Source organism: Trachinotus anak, unplaced genomic scaffold (assembly GCF_046630095.1).
Source record: "Trachinotus anak isolate AG129_WGS33_773 ecotype Australia unplaced genomic scaffold, CSIRO_AGI_Tana_v1 ptg000010l, whole genome shotgun sequence".
NCBI lineage: Eukaryota > Metazoa > Chordata > Actinopteri > Carangiformes > Carangidae > Trachinotus > Trachinotus anak.
Window position 1 is genome coordinate 23,804,528 of NW_027273861.1, and position 24,414 is coordinate 23,828,941.

The following is a 24,414-nucleotide window of genomic DNA, read 5'->3' on the forward strand; positions in this document are numbered from 1 at the left end:
TCCTGAGAGAAATTATGTTTCATGTGAGTGCCATAATACAAAAATTGAATTGGATACATCCCTGGTGGTTTTTATGCAGATGACAGTACAAATTTAACTTGAACTAAAACTATCACCAACAAGCAGAAATGTTCAGTCAATCAAGCTGGACATTTAAGGAGCTGAGGCTTCAATCACAGCTGGTTAAGGATCGGACACTTCAACCTCAGTGGTTGGCAGTGACACTTTCAGATCATTGCAGCTACATGGCTATTTGAGTCGGTGAGAAAACCTTACCTAAACGAACAGACACTTGAATCAACAAAGAATGGCTGAGTCATCACCTCTGAACACACAATGGTTTGATTTCCTCTTCTGTGGTGGTTGGCAGAGTAGTGGAAAAAAAAAAAGTTGGTTATTACTGATAGCAGATCACTGAGAGCAGAACAAGTATCGCTGAGAGCAGAACAAGTATCACTTAACCGAACAGTGTGCTTGCAGTACTGCAATTGTTTTTCTGTCATATGACACTTATGTGAACTTGGCCTACCACTGAGAACAACAGTAATTTAATGGTCACAGTTCGACTGAACAACAAGCCTACGCACTATAAACAGTTCACTGAGATACTCTGAGCAAAACAGTAAGTTATTAGCCATTTTATTTGAACATTTTCCCTTAGAAATGATTTACAATTTTTTTCCCCCCTTAACTCTTGTCACATCCTGTCTATCTATAAATGTCGTCATCATCATTAGAGCTCTTATGTACCCGTCTAGTGATTTTCGTGATAGTGAAACTTTTCATGATTTATATAATGAAAACTTAAAAAAAACTAATAGATAGAATATCTGTTCTAACTTGGTTTTCTATCGATCTGAAATACCTGTGTATCTTTACTCAGTAATTAAAACACTGCCATGTCAACACTGTAGCTTTAACACAATGGCGAAGTAACTCAGTAAATTCATCATCTAAGAATCTGAACATCCCTGCAGTGTTTTTTGTCATGTAAATAAGATTTAAAAGTTGGCAGTCCATTACACTTTTGCGTCAAAAAGTTTCTATTATTCAAAACTGATATTTCTTTGGTCCCACTTCCAGTTTATCTCAGCTGGTATAAAAGAAATGCCCTGACCACATTTTTCAGCACTGTTTCAGTCCATTGCAATTCATAAAAAAATGGAGGTACAGTATGAATGTGGACTCTGTGGTGACAGCAGGGAGAAGATGAAACCAAATGAGTCATCTCAGCAGCAACAAATAAGAAAATATTCCACTGACACATTGTGGTTTTGAAAAAAAAAAGATGTCTTTAGACAAGTTGAAAAGAAACTGAACCTCTTAACAAACATACATTAAAGCATGAAGAGGTATTTTTAGCCACATTTTGTGATCATGTTGTACATTTTCTTATCTCTAACCTCTTACCCTCTTCCCTGCTCCTCTGATTTACACTTAGTTTCACTTAAATTTTCATTTTAAGAAGACACGTCAAGGATGATAATACATACCTACCTATGCCTGACAAGACAATATATATGTTGAAATATAAATCATTATATTTCAATATTTTTTTTTTTTTTTCAAGATTTCTGTTCCATCATGGTGAAGATGGAGCTGAGCTGGAAGGCAAAGCTTTTGATTTACCAATCGATCTTTGCTCCGACCCTCACTTATGGTCATAAGCTTCTGATCGTGACTGAGAGAATCAGATTGGATACGAGCAAACTGAGATGCATTTCCTCTGCAGGGTGGCTGGACTCAGCCTTAGAGAGAGAAAGAAAGAAGCTCTGCCATCCAGAGGGAGCTTGGGATAGAGCTGCTGCTCCTTTGCGTCAAAAGGAACCAGTTGAGGTGGTTTGGGCATCAGGTTAGGATGCCTCCCAGCCATTTAAGGTCTTCCGCATATGGCCAACTGGTAGGAGGCCTCAGGGTAGATCCAGAACATGCTAGAAATATTAGATCTCATCTGGTGTGGGAACACCTTGAAGAACTCAAGAGATGGAAAATATTACTAGGAGAGGGACGTCTGGACTACTTTGCTTTAACTTCTGCCACCATGACTCGACCTTGGATAAGCAGGAGAAACTGGATGGATGGATGGAAGATTTTCCCATGTTAGCTTCCAGTAGCATAAGGCTTCACCTATTCAGAGTGAGAAATAGGTTGTTATATATGTCACTCGCTTTTGACTGTATGACAGTGTTGTGATTAGCAGATGAAATTGTCTTAAAACTGTAGAGGTTTCTGTTATACAAGTAATCCATGCTGGCTTTATCTGTTGATGAAGACTGATGTGACACAGTCAAAAGCTCTGAAACAAGCCAGTAAGTGGACCTTAACTGGAAACTATTTGGTCAACTGCTTCCAAGAACAAGAATTATCAGTAATTTTTCTCCTCCTTTTGAACCAGAGGTCAAATCTTTTCCTTCTCATTTTGCTGTGAGAACAAACACTGACATATCCAACTACCTTTTTCACTTTAAAAATCCTGTGGCTGCCTTTTGTTAGAATCACAATTTCAACAAAAAAAAAAAGAAGCATTATCCATTTCGTATGATTTCTCAGTGTTCACAACATCAGATTTCCCCTTATTGTCTGCAATATCCCCCTTTCATAAGGGTACTGTATATAACGCCATCTCTTAGACATTGTCAAAGGGACTATTGTGACATTAACCTTACATAATAATGGAAAATCATGAAATATTTCACCAGACTGATTGACAGGAAGTGTGTCTTTAGTGAGATATGACTGCAATGATATATTGCAAGGCCACTGTAGAGAAGTATGGCACTTTCACTTTAGTTTGGTTTATGGACTGCTTAGCTCCACCACAGGAACACATTATTCCCACAGAATAAAACACAGTATGTTCTCCTTCTGAAAGGCATAACTAAAAGTATTGCCTACCAAGTACTGTACACTGTGTCGTGTATCTGTATGCGTGTGTCGGTGCATGTGTGTCTAGACATGTGAATGGAGGCAGGACCTTAAGCCTTCTGAGTCATCAAACACACAATCTTATAAGGAAGCGTCCATTTCAGGGGGGGAAAAAAAAAGCCACATGATATACACTAGGTAGTACTTTCACTGTTGGAATGAAACTTAACTGTTGTTAGTGATGTCTGTGTTTGTTTATGGAAATGACTTCTCACAAACAGATGAATACTGATAACCCAGAACAGATGTGGTCCTGGAGATAATGAAGCAACTGACATCTCATCGTTCTCACGCTCGTGCATGAAAGTGCTTGCAGTTGGCAGTCAGAGGTGAAACAGGAAACAGGGCAATTTGTGTTGCTGAGGTTTCACAAGGAATACTAGCTCCAGTAACTGCTCCTGTGTGGTCACGCCTGCATCCCTCTGTTGTCTGAAATTAGCTTTTCCATCACGCTGGACATGGTTAGACATCCTGATGAGTGACCAGCTGAGGAGGAGGAAAAGGAAGCAGGGACTTCCAGTACTTCTTTCTACATCATGGCACTAACTACTTTTGTAGTTGCTTTTTCACACAGACAAATGCAGTTTTGTGGGTGATGCACTGTAGTGCAGAATATGTGGAAAAGTGTCAGTGTTAGAAGTATTTTGTTATCACATGGGTTAGGACCATTCAACCCCTTTCCCCCCGTCCTTTTGTCCTCTCCTTTCGATCACTGAAAATAGACTTTTGCAAAACTCTGGCCAGGGTTAAGGCTTTTGAGAAACTAATTTTTCAGTGTTATGTAGACAGAGAAAATTGAGTTTTTGGCTAGTAAAGTCATTGTCTGCCTTCAGGAACCACTAACCCCTTTTTAGGCTTCTGATTTGTGTTTCCATTTTCTGATTGTTTTCATGACACAAAAGTGTCACAAAAGCAGAAGCTATTCACCTTTACAGACTTTGTGAACTGCTGCATGTTGAACCCATTGCCCTCAAAACAGCACCATCTTGAAAGATGCATCATCCATGCTTTTTCTTTGCTCAGAAGTGATTCTCTTAGCGTGCTGCCCCTCCAATCCGTCATCCATTGTTGCGGTTGAAGAGAACCACCACAGACTGTCCCCACAGTCCGGCAGGGTGGGGAATCAGTGTCGCAAGTGTTTCGCCAGAAGACTGTGTGGAAGTGAAACAGCTTTCAGCAGGCGATGTACATGACGCCGAAGCAAATTCAGGGGGAAGTCAGACTGACAGGTTCCTATTATGTTGTCCACTGTCCACAGACAGAAGTCCCTGCAAAGCTTCACTTCAATTCCTGATGCGTTTGACTTCAGTCAGCAGGAATCCTTAGCACGTTGCATTGACCGCATTTTCCTCTTTTTAGTGTAATAAATGATGGAATTTCTCAATTTGTCAATGTTGATTCATAAAACAGTATGAATATGGAGGAAAAGCTGTAGTGAACATCCTGTATCCAGTGCTCAACTTGTTCTTGCAGTGTTATTGACTAATTCACACAGCATAAATAGTTAGTTGACTTAGGCTATAATTATAGGGATTACAGTACATGCTGATATAAGTCACAATAAGGTGTAAACGTGGCAAAGATACAAAAATTAAATGTTAATCCTGTAAAATATGGTTCCCTATGTCATTTTCATTTTAAACATTGATACCAACACCTGTAGTTAAATGTCCATCACAGCTATGCTGCTTGTCAAATGAGGCTGTTATTGTACAATTGACAACACCAGGCATTTGTCTCCATCTAGTGGTAACATGCACACATTAATTTATAGAGATCATGCACAGTAAAAGGTGAGTGGCTCCTGAGGCCCTGTGACGTACACAAGGCCTGTGTCGAAATCTAGGCGAAATTAATTTTATTTTATAGTGTGCCTATATGGTGCAGAGACTTTCACACTTTTGATTTCTCAGGCTTTTTGCAAAGTGGGCATGTTTTTATCTGAAACTCTGTTCATAAAAGGCGTAAAAACAGATGTATTAAGATTATATCTGCAACCAATTATTCTTACTTGATTAGTCTCTTATTTTTTTTATTTTTTTTTATTTTATTTTTTTAATTCTGCAATTGATTTAGTCTTCAAATACCTTGTTTTGTACAACCAACAGTCTGGAACCAGCATGTCTTCAATTTACCATGATATAAAGCAGCAACGAGCAGTCAATCCTAACATTTAAGACGCAGGAATCAGCAAATATTTAGTATTTTAGCTTGATAAATGAGATAAAAATTTCTCTGATCGTTGAAAAAAACTAAATCTGGTCAAATAATTGCTTTCTGCTGTGTGTAGTTTTGGAGTTTTTGTTTCTGTTTAAAAAAAAAAAAAAAAAAAAAGTGCACCAGCTGGCGGACTTTTTCCTTGCTTTGTTTGGCGCATTGTGTTGTCTCTTGCATATAGCTGCCATTGACTGTTAATTAGTGGAACTGCGTGAAACTGATGGCAGTAATGTGCATCACAGAGTGCATGTGCGTCCACATGCACATACCATACAAGCATACTCATAAAACAAAGCACTACACAGGAAACCTACAATGGAAGCTACAATAATAATCAGGACATATCTTTACATATTTTCAGTGTTTAAGCTTTGACTTAAATGATGAAAACAATGCAAAATATTTATAAAAGAGTAATACAGCTGGGTTGCAAGGTCCCTCTCTGTTTCCCACACAAATATACACACAAACATACTCACAGCAGGTTAGCTGGTAGGAAGCTGGAAGAGAAATGCTGTTGGGTCCTTAGATTATAAGATAGTAGAGGAAAAAAGTCACTCTTTCATCACTCCTCACACCTTTTAAAGCCCAGTATTGAGGCACTGGAAGTCTGCCACAGGAGGAGTTAATCTTTTGGAGTTTCTGTGTTGAAACAGTGTAAAGTTTCCTCCTCCCCAGTCAGGAAGAAAGAACAGTTTGTGGTAGTCAGCAGAGACTCCGTTACCTTATCTCCCACCCACTGCGAACTCTGCCACTCGTGTCTCTGCAAACCCAAAGTCGTGGGGCTTTATCTCTGCCTCCTCTGTTCACATTACGTCGACCTGCTGGGGCTTTGCTGCCTCCAATGCCCTCTTGCTTCCCACTTGTTCATCCATCCTTCCTTCCTTCCTTCCTTCCTTCCTTCCTTCCTTCCTTCCTTCCTGCTGTGTTTTTTTCCTTCAATCGTGTCCTGCTTCCCTCCTTGCCTCGCATCCTCCCCCTCTGTCCTCTCCAACCTTTCCGCCAGTGCTTGTGCTCTGACTTAATTTCTTTAGTCATTCATTTCTTTCCTTTCCTTTCTGTCTCTCCTAATACCCTCACCTCCCTCACCCTTCATCTTGTACCATCTCATTGTCTCGGCCTACAAATCCTTCGTTTTCTCATTACTGACTCCCTGCTTTTCTTCTCCCCACTCCTAATACTTTTACCCTCCTTGCTTTTATTTGTCCACTTTTTCCTTCTTTCTGGTTCTCTCCATCCAGCCTCTGCACTCCTTTGTCTAATTGTAGATTCCTTATACTCTTTCCTTCTTTTACTACCTTTTGACCTTATCTGTCAAACCCTTTTCTTCCTATGCCATCCTATCCTATCCTATCCTATCCTATCCCTCCTGAGTATTAAGCCCATACTGAGTTCCAGCAGGGCCAGAAATACAATCAGATAATGCTGGACCTCCAGTCAGACTTGCAGGAGTTAGTTCTCTGCAGATTGGCTTGCACAGTAGGACTCTGCAGATGCACACACACAACTCACGGTGTGTAAGGTCCACAACCAGTTTCATGCATTCAATCAAGCGAGAAACATGCATACTTACATACTTTTTATGTAAAGACATCATAAAGAATGTGCATGCTCTAATTGTTGTGTCGTTGTGTAGTTTGACATTTAAGGAATTGCGCTCATTTGCTTTTTTGCCAATAGATGAGAAAATCAATACTACTCTCATACAGTAAATCATCCATAGAGTAGGAATCTACAGCCAGCTGGTCATTAGCTTAGCTTAACAGAAATACCAGAAATTGTTGTTTTACACTTTGGTTTCTCATTTAAGCTGTAGAGTGTATTGGTAGCCAGATACTGTTACCTTGGTCAGAACCACACAGGGTGTTTTTGTCCCTTTAGTCCTTATACACAGCTAATTGAAGCTAATCTGCTGCTAGCTGCTTGAGAGAGTGGTATCAATCTAATCTAACTTTTGGCAAGATAACAAATAAGCATATTACCCAAAGCGGACTATTCCTCTAATTCCCAGGCTTAATGTCATTCTCAGCCTGTAGGCATCAACCTTGAAAATGGCTTCGAAAAACAGGGAAGAAAATGCTAAATAACAGGAAGTAAGCAAAGTGCTAAAATAAGACCATGTAGGGATGATGTTTGTAGTTGCTCTTGATCTAATCTTTATGCCTTTTAATGTTTCTTGATAACCTCAGTTTACTTTATTCCCACTGGAAACTTGTACTTTGTGAGCCAACAAAAATGAATAAAAGACTTCCCAGTGTTGTCGGGTACACTGGTGGGATGTCTAAATTGTCAGCAATCTACTGATATTTAAAGATCCCTACAGCTGTAGATGGGAAGTCATACTGATTAATGAAAGCCTTCAGTCAGTTTTGCTTTCCCCTTAGAAAATGTTATTAACAAACATTATATTATACTAAGCTGGGACTCCTTGCTGGGACCTTTTTTTAAGCAAAACAAAAGAAAAAAGCCCATGGAGTCTCTTTGTATATATTTTTTTGTAATTAGCACAATTTGCAATGATTAGAAGATGGTTTAGGAGCTGAATCAAATAATTCTCAATCTCGTCCAGCAATGTTATAAAGAATGATTTTAAAATGTGATTTCAGTGAAACTGTGAATGATCTAATACGTTATCAGTGTTCAGAGGAGATTAAAGTGTAAAGACTAGGTTGAGTTGGATGTGGGCCCCAAAAGCCAACTGTATAGATTTGGGGTATTGGAATAAAAGCAAAGTTCAATACACCATTGTTAACTGTTTCATTCATGGCGGTCAGAAGAGGCAAAGTCGTCCACAGGAGATAGACAGATGGTCAAAATCTAAAAGGCAACTATGCTAGTTCACTGTCAAAGCTTACCGGGACAAATGTAAACAATAGAGCCATCATTAAGGTTATTTGTAACACCTATGGGCCTATAGATGAACTGGCAAAGTACTGGGGCTAGTGATGATGCAGCTACTGAGGGAATGAGTAGCATGAAGTAGGGAGCAGACCAGGGTCACTACTGGACTGGGAGGGAATGGCAGAGTCTGACAGGTTAATGGCCAGTTCAGAAAAACCAGAGCAGGAAGTCTATGAACTGACTATTGTCATGACAGTTTTTTTTTTTTTTGTTAGGGACATTTCTCCTGTCACATTTTGCTTGCTTAAAGCTTGACATTGTTTTTCAGTTGCCTGCCTATTTTTTTGCATTGTGCTACCCTCCCTTAGACTCCTTCAGTCCCATGTCAACATGAGTCTGACTCAGCTGAAGTTTTGCTTAGTTAACATAATAGTCTATCATCACATGTTTGGATAAAGATCCCAGTTTAGATTATGAAGTTCTTAAAAACAAACGTTCTTATTCTCTTGCTGTGTTCCCGCAGTTTGAATGACAGGTGGAAAGTTACACCCTGTGATCATTAATTTCTCTTTAGGGACGACTACTGTACAAAATGCCTTCCTTCTGTTAGATCAGTTAACGTCTCACAGCTCATGGGTCTAATGTTCGGCTCAGATACTTTGTTGTGCTGCATTTCCCTCATGAGGGTGCTTAAGGTGCAGCTGAAGTCTGCAAACCGGATCGAGCCACAGATGCTGCTGGTATCCTGGTCTATCCGCATCGCTTCCTAAAACTTAACCTTCCCCCAAACTTCATTCAGGGCTGTAGCCACAGTACCAGTGAGCACATAAAGGTTATGTCCTCTTTGAATTGTCTCTGAATTCAGTGGGTTGGGGAGGTTTGAAATCTCCAAGCCACAATTACACAAAGCACACATAGTGGGTTTTGGAGGCTTATTCTATCTTTTAGAATAAATATCTTTTTAAAGAAAAATCCTTGACCTTATTCTAGTACTAATCTAAACTCTAAGCACTGGGGAACTTTTGCTGATTTTTCTCATATTGCTTGGACATTTTTGAATTCTCATAAATTACAACACTTGTGCAGCATTTGCAGACACACATGCTCATACATACAACCATTTGTTAATCATCATAATCAGCCACAGCAGCTGCTACACTGATCCAACTAAATAACAACACAGCACAGTTTTTAAAAAATGACTTACATTCTGGTCTTATGTTCAAATAGAGATTGAGAAATTTCTTGGCACTGGAACAGTAATGGATCCAAAATTATGTATTCCTGGCGTTGGCGCCTTGTTTGGTCAAAAAGGTAAAACTGTTACGCATCATGTTGTATGCTGCATGCCTTTCATTCCTGCATGGTTGTCTTGATTCTTATCCACCTACGTCAGCAGTGTGGCATTCTTCTTTATGTAAGGTTATCCACTGTGAAGGAGTGGTCCCCACTCAGTACATATTTTGGTTGTGAGTGGCCGGCTATAACTTGTATCAGAGTAGACTGAGCTTAATTTGTTCATTTTTTTTTGTGGGTTGTTTTTATTGGTTGTCTGTTTATCTGCTATGTTGTTACAAAATAAAGGAAAACAAAGAGGGCCAAAAGAAAAAAACTTTATAGAGCAGGGAGCATTAAATGTTTTAAAGCTCCTATCATTATACTGTGATGTTGCCATATATGTGACCCATAAGGGGATATATTATTATCACATATGCACATCCTCTGGATATACAAGGATTTAAGTTTCTAATAAATGAAATATCTGTAGGAAAATGTGTACATGTGAATGTATTAAAAATACCATATGGATTTTTATGCTATAATATGTAAGCACATACAGTATGTTAACAATAATTTAATTTATAAATATGTGTTTATTAAAACAACAAACAGTGTATATTGTATATGTTTATATGTTTTGCTTATTCATTGTAAACACATATAACTTCCCATTCTGGGAAAATGGTCTCAAACTTTTGGAACCCACTGTCTATAATATCAACATAACAAATAACATGTCTACAATCACTATATATGTATATATACATTAACATACATATTCCTATGGGCTAGGCATATATGTCAATATATCTAATTGTTCCAATTTCCAAAAGGTTTTACATATGTTTTTATTTTATATGTACATGTATTTCATGTAGGGAAATTCAGTATAAGTACATAGGCTACATTACATTTATGTATGGGATACATCTAGTAAAAACAAAATTACACGTGAAGTGGATCACAGACTAAATACATGGCAACACTGGTAACAGGTTATTAGAAATGCAATGGAATGACAGGTTTTTGGATTTTATATCAGCAAACACCAAGTTATCTGTGTGTGTGTGTGTGTGTGTGTGTGTGTGTGTGTGTGTGTGTGTGTGTGTGTCTGTGTGTTTGTTTTTTTATTTGGTCTGTTTGATATATTACTCATTAGACAGTTGACAGTTTTCATACATATGTTTTATTCGTTTCTGTGCTTGTTAAACAGGACACAATGTTCTGAAAATGTTTCAGAAACTAAATATATCACATTCTGAATAATTTGAGGGTACACCATTTTACAACATTTTACCCATGATACTTGTCTATCTAAAATAAATGTCAACCTTTCAAAGATTTGTCTGAAGTACAGGCCTGAAAACCAACTTCAAAAGCTGCTTAAATACATTATTTAGATAATGTCTGGCTTTTAGATCCTGTCAGTATCCACACCCATAGCCCTGTATCTCCTTTCACGTCTGCTTCCTGTGACAGACAGACAAGGCTTTTTTTTTTTTTTTTTTTTTTTTTTTTTTTTTTTTTTGTTGAAACTGAAATTCTGAGCAGAGTCAGCTGAAGTGCAGAACCCATCATTCGGGGGGTAGGCGTCGGCTGAGCTTTTATTTCTTCACGTGTGCTTTCATTGCTGTTCAGCCTGTTCCAGGAGAGCTTGGTAGATTTCTGATTTCAGAAATCGTGGATAACAGTCGTTTTCCATCAAACCGTATATCAGTCTCTGCGCCCTGTCGAAGCAATTTGGCCCCGGCTGAGAGATATTTTCACTGATTTCTCCTCTCGTCACACAGTCAATGTTTATCTGTGTTCAGGAAAACAGCAACTTTTATTTCACCCATGAGTTCTTTCTGTTTGGAGATGTTTGCTTTTACATTATGACGTGTGCTGAGAATTTACATTGGAATAATAAATGAAAAACTGAATTACTGAGGGAAGAAAGGGAAGGTGGTCTATAAGCAATAACAAATTTCACAGTAAAAATGAGTGAAATGGTGCAGGAAGGGCCGGAACAACAACAGGCAAGCCAGCAATGGAGGCTGATTTTGAAATTACACAGGTGTTACTATATTCACCTCTCACTCTTTAAAGCTCTTTTAAAGCCATACCTGTCTCAGGGCATCAACTTGGACAAACTCTGCGTAGATCCTTTTGGCAGCAGCCATCCTCTCTGTCTCACAGGTAATTTTCTTGTAGCCCTCACAGGCCTGCCAAAACAGAAGGTTCTCCTCGCTGTATTCTGTCCGCAGGAAGTCCTCGAACACGAGCTGGCCTGCTGCACAGAGAGAACAGAGACACTTTGAAACTGGGACAGTTTCATTTCAAACAATCAACAGAAGGAGGTAAGTTGACGCTTTTAAGGACCTGGTTAATTTGCCATAATCCTCATTTTTCTACTATAATTACAGGGCATCCAGCCAACGTTAGAATACGCAGAATTTATTACAGCGGAAACATAGGCTGAATGGTTTCACCAGCATATCCACTATACACATACACTATATATAGTTGTGCTTGTTCTTACTTTAATTTTTTTTCTTTTCAACTGTAAAAATAGAAAAGTTCAGAACCTCTCCTAAAAGATTATATTTTTTAATTACATTATTATCTTCAAACATCAAGATATTAACTTGTCCAAAGGAGAAATTAGATCTATCTTGTGTGAACAAGATAATAAGATCATTTATGCATGCAGGTAATTATCTTTAGCGCACAGGATAAAAAAAAAAAAGTGAGGACAAAAATGTGGGTGAACGTTGGATTAAATAAATGCTGTTAAAAATATGACACAAAATCACAACTTCAGGTCCACTTACTTGTTTTTCTGATCTTTCAAATGCATTTTACACCTTATGGGTGAAAGCCCTGAAAAAGTTGAGGCTATTTTGTCAGATATAAAGCGTGAACTTCCCATGTTCAAGATTCTTTTTAAGTCAGTGGGGAATCAACGGTTCACAGGTGCTTTCTCCCCATTTTGTCTCCAATATATTTTTTACCAGGAGAATTTCTGACCTGTGCTTGTTGCAGGAGGACTTTGGTAACTGTAATCTGCTGTGGTCAGGGTCTTCTTGCACAACTACTTTTGAAGCCATGGGGACACAAAGTTGGGTAAGTTTAAATGGATCTTCTCCTTTAAAAAAAAAAAATAAAAATTCTAGGTGCTTTAGCTGAAAATTACAAGAGCAATGAGCCTTAGCTAAAGGTTACACCACTGTTATCTTTCACTCACATTCTTCCTTCCTCAACACAGTCCTTGTTAGCTCAAAGAAGTCGGTGAACAAAGAGACGATGCAGCAAACTGCCAGGTATTGTGGTGAATGTCTGGAGGCCCCTTTTTTGACTTCAAAACCTTCAAAAACCAAACCCTGCATCCTGATGTGCACTGCCTCAGCATCGTATAATTACACACAGTTATATTTCTTATCTCCTTCTCACACTCCTTACCTTTGTTACAGGCGCATTCATCGAGTCGGGAGTCTAACGCAGGTGTAAAATACTTAGCTGTTTGTTTGTGCTCCCAGAAGACGTGCTAACAGCGAGCGCTAACAGTTATTCACACAAATTACTTCACATAAATCACAGCTGCCGCTCTGACAGTAATTGACAGGAAACAAAATATGTCCAGAGGCCGCTTGTTCCCACCTACAAATCACTCTGGCTCCATATCTGAGCCTTCAATCATAACAGAGTCGACTGTTTAAAAGTCACACGAGATGTAAAGGTATATTAATGCCAGCAGATTGCATCGGCCACATGCACAACTATTTGTTTTTTGCTACTGTTTACCTATTTGTCATATGTGTCACTGCCTTTCTTCAAAGGGAAATGGAGCAACTGGGGTGTGAGACAAAATTCATCATCCGGAGGACAGTTAATCTTGACGCAGGAGACAACAGGCTGAAATACTACAGATCAGCTGAATTCATTCCAGTAAAGTAATGAGAGAAGAAAGACAGCAGGAAGAGAGAGAGAAAGAACCCATCTGCCCCTTTTTAGTCTTCAAAATAGAGGCAGGGATATGGTCAGGTGAAAGCTGTGAGCGAGCGCCAGCTTTATAAATGAATAAGAGCTGGCTGGAATCCTCGCATCTACTCCGGCAGCTCAGATTAGTCCTCCTATCTCTGCCAGTGTCACCCTCCTTAAATATATCTCCAAATGGATTTGATGAACTTGAAGGAAGAATATATTCTCAAGCCTCCTAAGGAAGCCTGAGGGCAATTCAAGAAGATATGCGGGGCTGAGCGGCGGAAACATGCAAGGGTCAAAAAGAAAATGACTGAGAGAACTGAGAGAGCAGCATTTGAGAAGAGGGTGAGAGGAGTAAATCCACGGGCAGGCTTACTTTCACACTCCAGAAGCTGGTCCAGTGACTCTCCCCATGCCACAACGTCAACAGGAGCCCTGCAGAGAAAGGCATCATGAAGTTCACACTGTGTGCATCCCTGTCAGATAGATGTCTTTAAAAATGACAGTCATTATTAAAATCCAAATCTGTATCCACTTATTACATCAGATTAATTGATAATTGATGGTTTATCTCCTAAAGTTTTAGTCATATTGGGAGGTGATTAAAGAATTTGATATGCCGCCTCAATTTGTCATTTTCCCAATTCTAGAGGATGAAGTTAATGACAACTCACATCTTTGCTGATATTGGCTCTTAATTGATACCAGGTATCAGATCAGTCAACGTTGTCCTCCAGAAGTGAATCTTCTCCTGACCACAGTCGCACCTAAACAGAGCATGAAAATGGCAGTTACTAGCATCATAACTGCTGGAAGAAGTAATTAGATACTATACAATATTTCCTTCAATAATTAATATGGCAACTAATTAATAGTGTAATAGTCTAATTAATTGTAGATATCAACTTCATGAGGTGATAATGCATGTGTTATGTATATAGCTTGTTCTGTTGCTCCAAGTTGCGAAAAAAAGAACTCCTGCAACTATAATTGTATAAGTGTAATAAGCGTAATTGGCAATACTACAAAAAATAAAGCAAAAGTACAGACATATAATCTGTAACATGTCACAACATGTCGTTGAATTTCAAAACTAAAAACCCTCATTATGCTGGATTTCTTTTTTTCTGCAGGGTTTCCTTTTTGCAGTACTTTATTGAATGTAATATTATTGGGTTCTTACTTTTGACACATTAATATTTAGGCAATGTTGATTGAAGTGGAGTTACTTTTTAAGCACCTTCTATACTGCTTGATAATTTTATCCATCAATCAAAATACCATTATGGTTTCCTTGTAAAATATAATATGTTTAGTATGTAAACTCTTAATCTGTAAAGTAGGAGGTAATTATAGCCCTCAAACTGAAACTGTGTCATTTGGTGAGAAGTTGAAAATCTCACATTTTGTTACATGAGTAAAAGTACTTGGCCACTTTCTACAGTTGCAGGTAGTTAAACATATGTCTGTGTTTCACTGAGCCCTTGATGTTCTACTTTGGTGGTTTTGATACAATTAATATTCTGGGAATCACTGAAACCACTGTGGGGATTTGGGTTCACTAACCTACCCTCAAAGTCCTATTTCTGTAAGTCTAATTGTAGCTTGTCTACAAAGAGTTAGATTTATGTAAGCATGGCAGCTACCAGCCCAACTGGCTGCATCCTCTTGTCATTAGTTTACTTGTTCGGAAATCCTAAATTAGATGAAATTTTAATGATCCCTGTGGGTAAATTGGGCTGTTGGAGCAGCAGCAGCAGCAGCAGAAAATCAGATAAGAGCAAGTCAGAGCAGTGAATGTACTACAAGGAATTACATGCTGAAAAAGTGGAGCAAATAAATGGAGGACGTCTGTGCCGGCAGACGCTCAGGCTCAAGTACATGTGCAAGAGCTATTCACATTATATGAGGAATAGAATGAGAAAGAGCTACTGCTCATAATATGTCTGTGTGTAGATTCTGTGCGTAGAAAAAAATGTGTCATTTTTATCTCTAAGTTGTGGAAACACAAATTTCTGCATATGGATGAATTTCATGTTGACCAGATGCTAGCAAAATTAAAGGCAACATATTGTACATTCCCAACAGACCTTAGCACCTATAGCTGTCGGGCTGGAGGTGTAGTCACAAGAAAGTCAAAGACTACGGCTGTTCTCTGTACTGCCAGGCCAAACCCAGTTGTGAGGAGGCTGAGAGTGCAGCACAGCACCATTTGACAATAAGAAAGTAAAAAGTAGCTTATGTTTCAGCATGCTTTTTAAGCCTTTATCTTAGGTAGCAGAACTCCTCTTTGGTAAGAAGTTGTCAGCTTATAAAATTCCTGCACCACATACTGTACATTGTGTAAGGCTACCAAAAAATTACCTGGTTTTGACATAGGATTTGTTTTTCTTTTTGGCTTGTCATAGAGCCAGCAGCACTGGGCTGACCTCCCCAACTAGTCATCAGCACCAGTGTCTGGAAACAGACTGCTCCAGGCTGCACAGTCCACCAAACCAGCACCACAGTGTTGCATGCTTCTTTTCTGCTGAGTCAGCTGTCCGACTGACTGAGAGGAACTTGTGTGTGTGTGTGGCTACACCTCAATGAACAAATCTCAGCAGAGTTTACAGAGACAAACATCGGCTGCATCAACAGATTTCTAACTGTTTTCCAGAGTACCATTCACTTATGTGTAATACTGTTGCTTGAAATGTTGAGAGATAAAGATGGGAAGGAATTAGCTTACTAGCTAGTGTGCAAGTATTTCTGCAAAATAAATTATGTTTGCAAGACTTAAGATGGATCACTGCTAAATCAGGCTGATGTGGCTACTATCGATGCCTACAATAGTGGGTACTCAAGTCGCAGCGATGCTATCTTGCGAGGCCTAAACCTGCACAAAGTTTGCAATTATGATGCCGGAAACAGTTTTAAGGATGCATCATAATAATTTAATCAAACTCTCTGTAGCTGCACAGAATCGTTGTCAGTTTTTTTCTTTATTGGCTTGAACAGGGATGTAGCCGTCTGCTCTAAATTAAGTATATGTGAGAATTCCTAAAAATGTTTAATGTCCCTTTTGACAGCAAAAATTGAATTGCTCAAAAGTACGTCTGGATAAAAATGTGGATACCCCTTTAAAAAAAGTTCTGAAAGCTTTGACAGAGCAGCTTCGAACTGTAGTTTTATGCCATCTGTTATCGAAAACTCCCTTGAAAGCAAGGGACAAGGCATCAGAAGAGAGACTATATTCTAATGCAGCCACTCTGGTTTTTTCATATGCAGCATGCAGCTCAAAGAATTCTCTTTCCTCTTTGGACGTTTCGCATTCTTTCTCAGGGAGTGACGGAAGGAAGGGAAAGAGAGCTGGAGGCATCTCAGTGAGAAGCATAGAGAAACACAGAGGGAGAAACTTCCAATGAAAAACCGCACAGATCACAGGAGTCTGATCACAAACACTTGCTCACAACCTCGGAAGATGGGATAGAACCATCTGGTAAAACACATCCCAGCTTTATTTTAGCAACATGCTTTGTGGCTGGGCGAGATCAGAGAAAGTCAGTCAATACCGAAAACAAGGCAGACAGGAGGGGAAGTGATACAGTACATACACAAGTGCTCAACATTATCATAATGCTCAGTGCCAGACTACTACATCTTCCAAAATCTTCAAGCGTGAAGCCAATTTGGAGCTCATACTTACAACATGTGTTTCCTGGTGCCAGAAAAGACTGAAGTATGTTTTCTTAACTTCAAGTTGTTGTGGGAATATGTGCTCAACAACACACCGATCCTTAGCTGCTCCTTACCTCTCCTGCCTCTCTTTACCTGACTTACCCTGCAAGTACAAGCCCCTGCATGTTATGTTGTAGCACAGGCAGGCCCAGGGTTTACTGAATTGTCAGCTTTCGCTCTTGAAGTTTTTAACCTCAAACTCCCATAACAAAATAGTTTTAAGCCGGAAAAACCCTCATTTGGTTGTGTTTTCTGATGCCAGGCACCACATAATCATTATTGGTGTAAAAAAAACAAAAAACAAAACAAGAATTTAAAGTAGATCGTTTGTTTACAATGCAAAGTTAATGGAGACAGACAGGAACAGCTGTGACTAACCCTGCCCTGATAATGCTGCTGTAGGCCTGAATGTAAGTTCGGCTTGGGTTTGGATCTTGGCTCTTGAAGAAAATCCATGTATCTCCTTTGAGAAGTGCAGTTGTTTGTTCAAAGTGTGCATTTGACAGTGACGTTTTTTTTTAGTTATGAACACCTTTGATCTTTTTAATGCCCCATAATATATTGTCACTGATTACAATCAATCACTCAGGAGTTGCTTCAGCACAATATATCTGGCTTTCTTAAATACTTAATTGTTGAGTACAATCTTGGTTTTCAAGTAAGAAATCAATGGTTTTTGGTTATCTCAGACTTGTCTCAGTCTTGATCCTGTGGGCTACTTGACCAATCCTAATGTTAGACAACAACATCAACATTGGTTGATTCCTTTATCTACACATGGTGACTATGGTATGGTTAATTTTTTTTTTTGTTTTTTTTATGACAAACTAGAATTACCCCCTCGCGGTTGTATGCCACTGCCACTCAGACTAGTTTCAGATTACATCCCTGTTTATCCAGAATCATATAAAACATTAACCACCTGCGTGTATGTTTTGTCATAAGTGTGAAGTCCTGAGTTATGGCTATAAAGTGTTTTGTGCAGTCACACTGACCTTGGCTGTCGACCTTTGACCACCAAAATCCAAGTGAATGTTTGTGCCAAATTTGAAGAAATTCCCTCGAGGCGTTTCTGAGATATTACATTCACGAGAATGGGAGAGAGACGGACAACACAAAAACATAAAGCCCCCAGCCCCGGCTGTTGCTGCTGTGGAGGCATGAAAAATTAAAAAGGTAGGGTAAGGAAACTAAAAGACTCTGCTAAGGTTAGAGTTAGGGTTATGGTTGGGGTTCATATGATGGTCAATGTTTATTACAGGTCTCTAATGGGTTAGGGTTCCTCTGCATGCAATTCAGATATGTACCATGGTCATCCACCTCTCAGACCTCCACATCATTAGTACATAGTCAGACCACTTCTGGCATTGGCAAAGCATGTTGAAATTGAGTGTACTTCCAGAATCCACCAACATAGACTTAATTCCTGGGAATACTGTGCTGAATCATAGTTTATCAAGTTTTCCCACAAGTGTCACTAAATAGACATCTTAACTGTGGGAGATTGGATCGTCTATACTGTCACAACCTTTTTTTTGTGATTTAGGCAGATCACGTTGGTGTAGCCTACTCCTGCCTTGTATACCTCTAAATGTATCTCACATCTTGTCATTAGCACATACTGAAGGATCCTTGAGCAATTCACGGTTGCACTACTCACCCCTGGTTATGACACAGTATTTCCTCCAATATGTTATTGGAACCTATTTCCTTTGCATGAACCACACATCTGTACAGGCAATAGGAGGCTCTTTGACCCAGTTCACACAGAACCCCCATAAGCATCAAACTCTCTAGAGACAAACGGATGGCAGAGAAAAGCAGATGCTCAGCTATCAGACAGAGGTGGGGTGCTATGTCCTCATCTAACACAGAGAGAGAGGGAGAGATGGCAAGAGGGATGGGGCAATGAAAATGACTGATGGGAGCACAAATGGCAAAGCTGTGATGGGGAGGAAAGAGGAGGGAGGGATGGTGGTGAAAGGAGACGAGGACAACACTGACAGCCGAGCGGGCATACTTGTCCGCCCACCTCTCGTTTTCTGTCTTGATTTGCAAGTCCTCGACGGGACACTTGCCGGGGCCGGCCTGGAAAACAAGAGCAGGTGTCATAAAATACAGCTGCGACTGGGATTTGCATCTGTAATGGCCCCACTGGAGATGCTGAGAGTATGATGTTTGCAACAAAAACCTGTCAGATACGCACTTGGAGTGGTATTCATCACCAACTCAGCTGCAGTGTACCTGCTGTCCTATCACTTAACGATGATGGAAAACGGCTGGAAAACTGCTTTTTTTGTCTTCCCAACACAATAATGTGTTGTTTACCAAAGAAAAATTAGTGTTACATGTTTAATGACTTTAAAAAGCAATTTTATATGGAACCGCTGGTTAATACACTGGACAGACGTAGCTGGAAAAGATTTCACAAGTGTAAGAGGTTTAAAAATTCAATCAATATCAGACTGATCGACTCACATCTGGGCTGCCTTGATACCATCAAGCATGTTTCATATTTATGATGGGGCAGAAACCTGCAAGGTACTGAACAAGCCCCTTGGTGTGGCGGAGATCACAGATTGAAATCGGGATCAGGAGGATTAGCCAATGAAAGCCCAGGTAACAGTGAGACGAAGTGGAATAGTTACACTTATCAGTTACAGGCACACTGCACATAGCCACAGCTCTGTTTTTAAATGTGCAATAACCTGCAGCACATATTATCACTGACATCCCAAGGTGGCAGAACTAATTTCAAGCTGAGCTTCGGTCAGTATACGAATGAAGTGACCTCCAACTCATTTGAATGCTTGTGCGTGACCACTCCTGCAGTAATACGTCTGGCACTGTCCTTGTGTTATATTGTTTGCCATTTGTGGGTGACATCAGAAGATAAGCTCCTCTGCAGTGAATGTGGTGCTGCTAGTTCTCTCTTTCTTATTCGTAGTTAATGGCCTCATTTTAATTCCCAACATTTGTCCATTTTATTATTGATAAATCTCAGTATATCCCTTGCTGGTGTGATATTCCTTTATTATTCAAGCGATTCCAGATTCTTTATTTGTCACGTACACGGTTATACAAGTACAACATGAAATGTGCCCTGAATCGAGAGATCAATGAGACTGTACAATTAAGTGTACAAATAGCCTTTTCACATTTCCTTTTAATTGAATTTAATCTAAGACTAAGGTAATAAAAAATATATAGAAAAAATATATTATATATTTGAAATAAACATTGCAATTATGGGCAAAAAGTGAACAGTGTGCAAATGTAATAGAATAGAATATATATGTACTGTGTGTTGTAAAGTGCAGTGTGCTAGTTTGCTGGTTGATGTAAATAGACTCAATGACATGACATTATTATACTCTGGCCACTGGAAATTGATAGGTGTCCAATAAATAACAGGACACATCAAACATAGTTGCAGTTCATCCACCGCTCAAAATCAAGGCAAATGAAACTGCAGGCCACCACAGCAATAGCACTTCTACTTAATAATACCTTACCTCTCACTGTTGAACAGGCCAGCCATTAGGAAATTATGAACAGCAGGTGCAAAATTTTCCAAATTGGGGCCCACACTCACATTCACTCCCACTGCAGCACCACCAACAGTCACAGGGGGAATAGCACCCAAGTACACTGTGATAAATAAATGAATAACTGAACAATATGCAGCTCTATCTTTGTGCTTGCTGTCAATCTCACCTGTTGCTTCTCCCACAGCAGCATGCTTCCTGCTGTCCTCCTCCTCCTCCTCCTCTTCCTCCTCCTCCTCTTCCTCTAGCACATCTCTCTCTTCATTAGCTGCTATCCCTTCCTGACCCTCTCCTGCTGCCTCAGCTGCCACAGCAGCACTGGTTTGAGCCTGGGAATATTGAAAACAAATTAATTGGACAACTAATCACACTTGTTAAACTGTTCAGCTTCCCCGTGTGTGTTTTCTTAAGTTTCTAGGTATGAGTCTTTGAAAATATGTTTTAATATTCATCTGGTTTGAGGGAGAGAAAAATTCAGCATCAGAGTTAAAAGAGGAACATCAACTATCCACTCGCACAAGCCGTCAATATTGACTAGTTGCTATACTAGCTGTCTTCTCTGTGAAGAAAAGACAACAATTCGTCCTTCCATCCTTCACATGATCATGATTCAGAGTGAGGACAGAGGGGAGGAGCTGTTCACAGACTGTCCTGTCAACGTGTTGGTGTGTGTGTGTGTGTGTGTGTGTGTGTGTGTGTGTGTGTGTGTGTGTGTGTGTGAGAGAGAGACATCTGACTGGCCAAGCGTTTCAACTGCACCATTTTCAAAACAGCGGGGGATGGAGTATAAGATGAAAAACTTGAAAAGTATTTTCAACAAATATGTTACCATTGACATATTTATATTATAAATACCTATAAATTGTATTGGGATGTTAGTCAGTAAGCAAATTACTTGAGCCCACTTAAGGGTCAGCTGGATGGGCCCACTTTGACCTTGGGCTGGTGTCTTCTGTAACCTTTGACACCCCCCCCACCCACCAATGCTGGTGAAGCAGACCTAATTGTGGTTTAAATGGACAAGAAACAAATCATGTCTGACGTCATAATGTTGCCTCCAAAAGAATGCTAATGTTAGTGTTTGTCTGGTGAATGCTTGAATAGGCAACTGTCTGCAAACATGGTCATCATTGCAACACAAAAAATATGTCAATATGATTAACAGCTTGTGCCACTGTGACTAAATGATCAATCAACACAACCTTAAAGTCCAGACATTGATGCAAATTGCAGATAATGACAGTCAAGAAGAGAAACTCAAACTATATTCTAAGGCCAAGTCAAGCTAACAGTGGCTGACCCTGGGTTAAGTGAATGCATCAGGGCAGCTAAGAGAAATGCAGCTACAATAAAATGTGGTACATTATTGAACATTTCACCTTTCAGATACAGCCAAGGACTTTAAATGTGTTTTTTCTTTTTTGTTGTTTGGATATTTCAGTTGTTCAGATGCCCTCCATTCACACTGCATTCAGATTAGAGTTTCCCCTGTGTGTATGAGTAGCTGAAGGACATTTCTCCTCTACACTGCACAATGGGAATATGATACAATCAGTGTGGATGGGGAGAACATCTGTTTAGAGAGTGTACATCAAGGTCTGTCTTGAATAACCCACCATTGCTTATGATTCATTGTGATTAAACTGCCCATACAAATGTTCATGTACATAAACCAATAATGTAAGATGGTAGTAAGTTGGTCGGTAAAGGCCACTGGAGTGCCAAACACAGCATAATGACGTCCATTCCCAGCAAGCTACCCGTAAAAGCAGTTTCACCTCATTATTTATTCAGGTAGAGTAGGTACTGACAATGTGAATGCAACTAGCTTTGCGTTCTCATAATTGCATTGCTGTATGTTCATTTTTAATTCAGTTAAATTCATAGGTGCTTTATTGGCATGGATGTTTCAAAAACAATGTTGCCAAAGCATCAAAAATATTGATTGGTTGATTTTTCATTGTGTAATCTAAATAAGAACACATGCCATTTTATTTATTTTTTTAAAATCAATTTTATTATGATGTCTATACATGATATATAAATGCAAAGTAAAATCATGTGTCAGCTGTTCTACATTACAAGCTATCTTATGTAATAACACCGGTGACCTTACGTTCCCTCAAGAGAAAAAAAAAAAAAAAAAGGTCTACTGTATGAATTAGAAAATCCCCATTTTCAAATATTTGAAATGGCAATGGAGACCCTCAGAAACAGGTTAGCTTACTGCATTTTCACCATGGGCAGTGCATATTTGAATAGTGCCAGTGCAGCTCATGCATACTTAGTAGATGATTGACCATTGTCAGACATTGGTCTGACTTTGTTCATCCTATCTGTGGGATTGAATGCACACTTTCACATATAACAGACCCGTGGGGACTGCTACAGAGCTTGTGCTAACTCATAGTATTCAAAGGGGCAATATGTGAATATTTAAGTTTAATGCAATCAAAAAGATTATCAACAGAATGTAAAGAAATAACAGTTGTGATATCAAAGACATTTTTGTATTGTTTTGCAGGGATATCTACAGAAGTTTGCATGCTAGCCTATTAGCCCAGGCCAGTCCCATCTTGTAATTCCACTTTATACCACAGGAGGTGATAGTGAGTTACTGTAGCGTTCCTGTTTGGGCAGACTGGGTGTCAAATTGGTTATTGTTAGACTGACGATGACAAAGAAAACAACCTACCACGTTTTTAATCAAAATGCAAGATGATCCTGTGTGGAAAAATTATTCCCCCCATTCCATGCAGGTTTGGCAACATGTCAACAGCTGCCTCATACTGAGCTTAAAATACATCAAATGGTAACATTTATGCTTAATATTCTACAAGGCCCCTTCCAAATAAAGTGAGGGGACTTAATAGCCAATAAAGGCATGGTCATCATTTTAATAACGTACTAACATACACATAATGTTGTGCTGTGGCTGTAAAGACTATAATTACCTATTGCAATTATGATGCACATTTCCTCATTTGGCAGTTAACAGTTCAGTCAACATAAATCTTAATATTACATCATACAGTTACAGACAATAGCGTGCCTCCATCTTTGTGGCAACAGTTTGTGGAAGAACCTTTTCTGTTTCAAGATGACATTGCAGCAGTGCACAACTGGAACCCGGGCTGGGAGCCAGGTCTTATCGCCAAACATCAGCAGCTGACTTCACTAATGCAGCCAGGTTCCAAACTCTGGAAAGCCTCCTTAAGAGTACGGAGTGTGTAATGCTTGTGTGTCCACATACTTGTGGCCATGCTGTGCATCATGTGTGCCTCATGTACTCGCACATTTACTTTTGGTAAAGTTTGCTCATAGAAGTCAAGGAGAGGGAAAAACGGTTGCGGAGACAGGGGGAAATTAAGGCAAAATTTAAATAAAATGATCAATTTAATTGTAATTAACTTCTCTTAGCACATATTTGGTCTGGGATTTCAATTTCTAATCAATTTAATCTCCCTCTCTCTGTGCGTGTTTCTCTCTTGCTGTCCCCCTGATTACAGATGGAGAGTGACTCAGAGAGTTGATTAGCCTTTCTCATCCCTGTTTGGCTGTCGACCCTATTCTCTAATTACATTACGTTTGGCAGAAAGCTCACAGGGCATGCCCTATTCGCAGCTGAATTGCAAATACACCACCCACATGCACACAGCCTTTGATTTGACATAAAAAAGTCAAGACAATAACAAAAAACAGGAAGCAATACACTTATTTAAAAAAAGTCTAATTTAATAATGTACTTTTTGGGGGAGATCCTGATGCCGCAGGCTCTGAAGGTGCAACTTGAGACTCGCACATATCCGACAAAGCTCTTTTTTTCTGTGAGTTGTAATGCAATTCTGTTGTCACGCAATAAACTGAACGAGAGCAGCTGCTGCGAGGAGCCGGAGTGAAAATATGAAATGCAGGTAGCATA

The 24,414-nt window shown here is 39.4% G+C and overlaps 1 protein-coding gene and 1 long non-coding RNA gene across 3 annotated transcripts; one reads left to right on the plus strand and one right to left on the minus strand.

Moving 5' to 3' along the window:
* Positions 1–10,431: 10,431 nt before the first annotated feature.
* Positions 10,432–17,070, minus strand: LOC139626117 (regulator of G-protein signaling 1-like). 2 transcript variants are annotated; one of them, XM_071486338.1, is made up of 5 exons: positions 16,913–17,070; positions 13,902–13,994; positions 13,604–13,662; positions 11,370–11,533; positions 10,432–11,065 (listed from the first exon to the last, which is right to left on the minus strand). In XM_071486338.1, coding segments are annotated over exons 2-5 (402 nt in total). In that variant the 5' UTR covers positions 13,904–13,994; positions 16,913–17,070; the 3' UTR covers positions 10,432–10,888. The 2 variants fall into 2 exon arrangements, with proteins under 2 accessions (XP_071342439.1, XP_071342438.1); XM_071486337.1 differs by having other exon boundaries at positions 11,370–11,536.
* Positions 11,479–13,586, plus strand: LOC139626118 (uncharacterized). The gene is made up of 3 exons (XR_011692117.1): positions 11,479–11,603; positions 12,289–12,369; positions 13,083–13,586. It is a non-coding gene; the product is annotated as an uncharacterized lncRNA (long non-coding RNA).
* Positions 17,071–24,414: the final 7,344 nt, after the last annotated feature.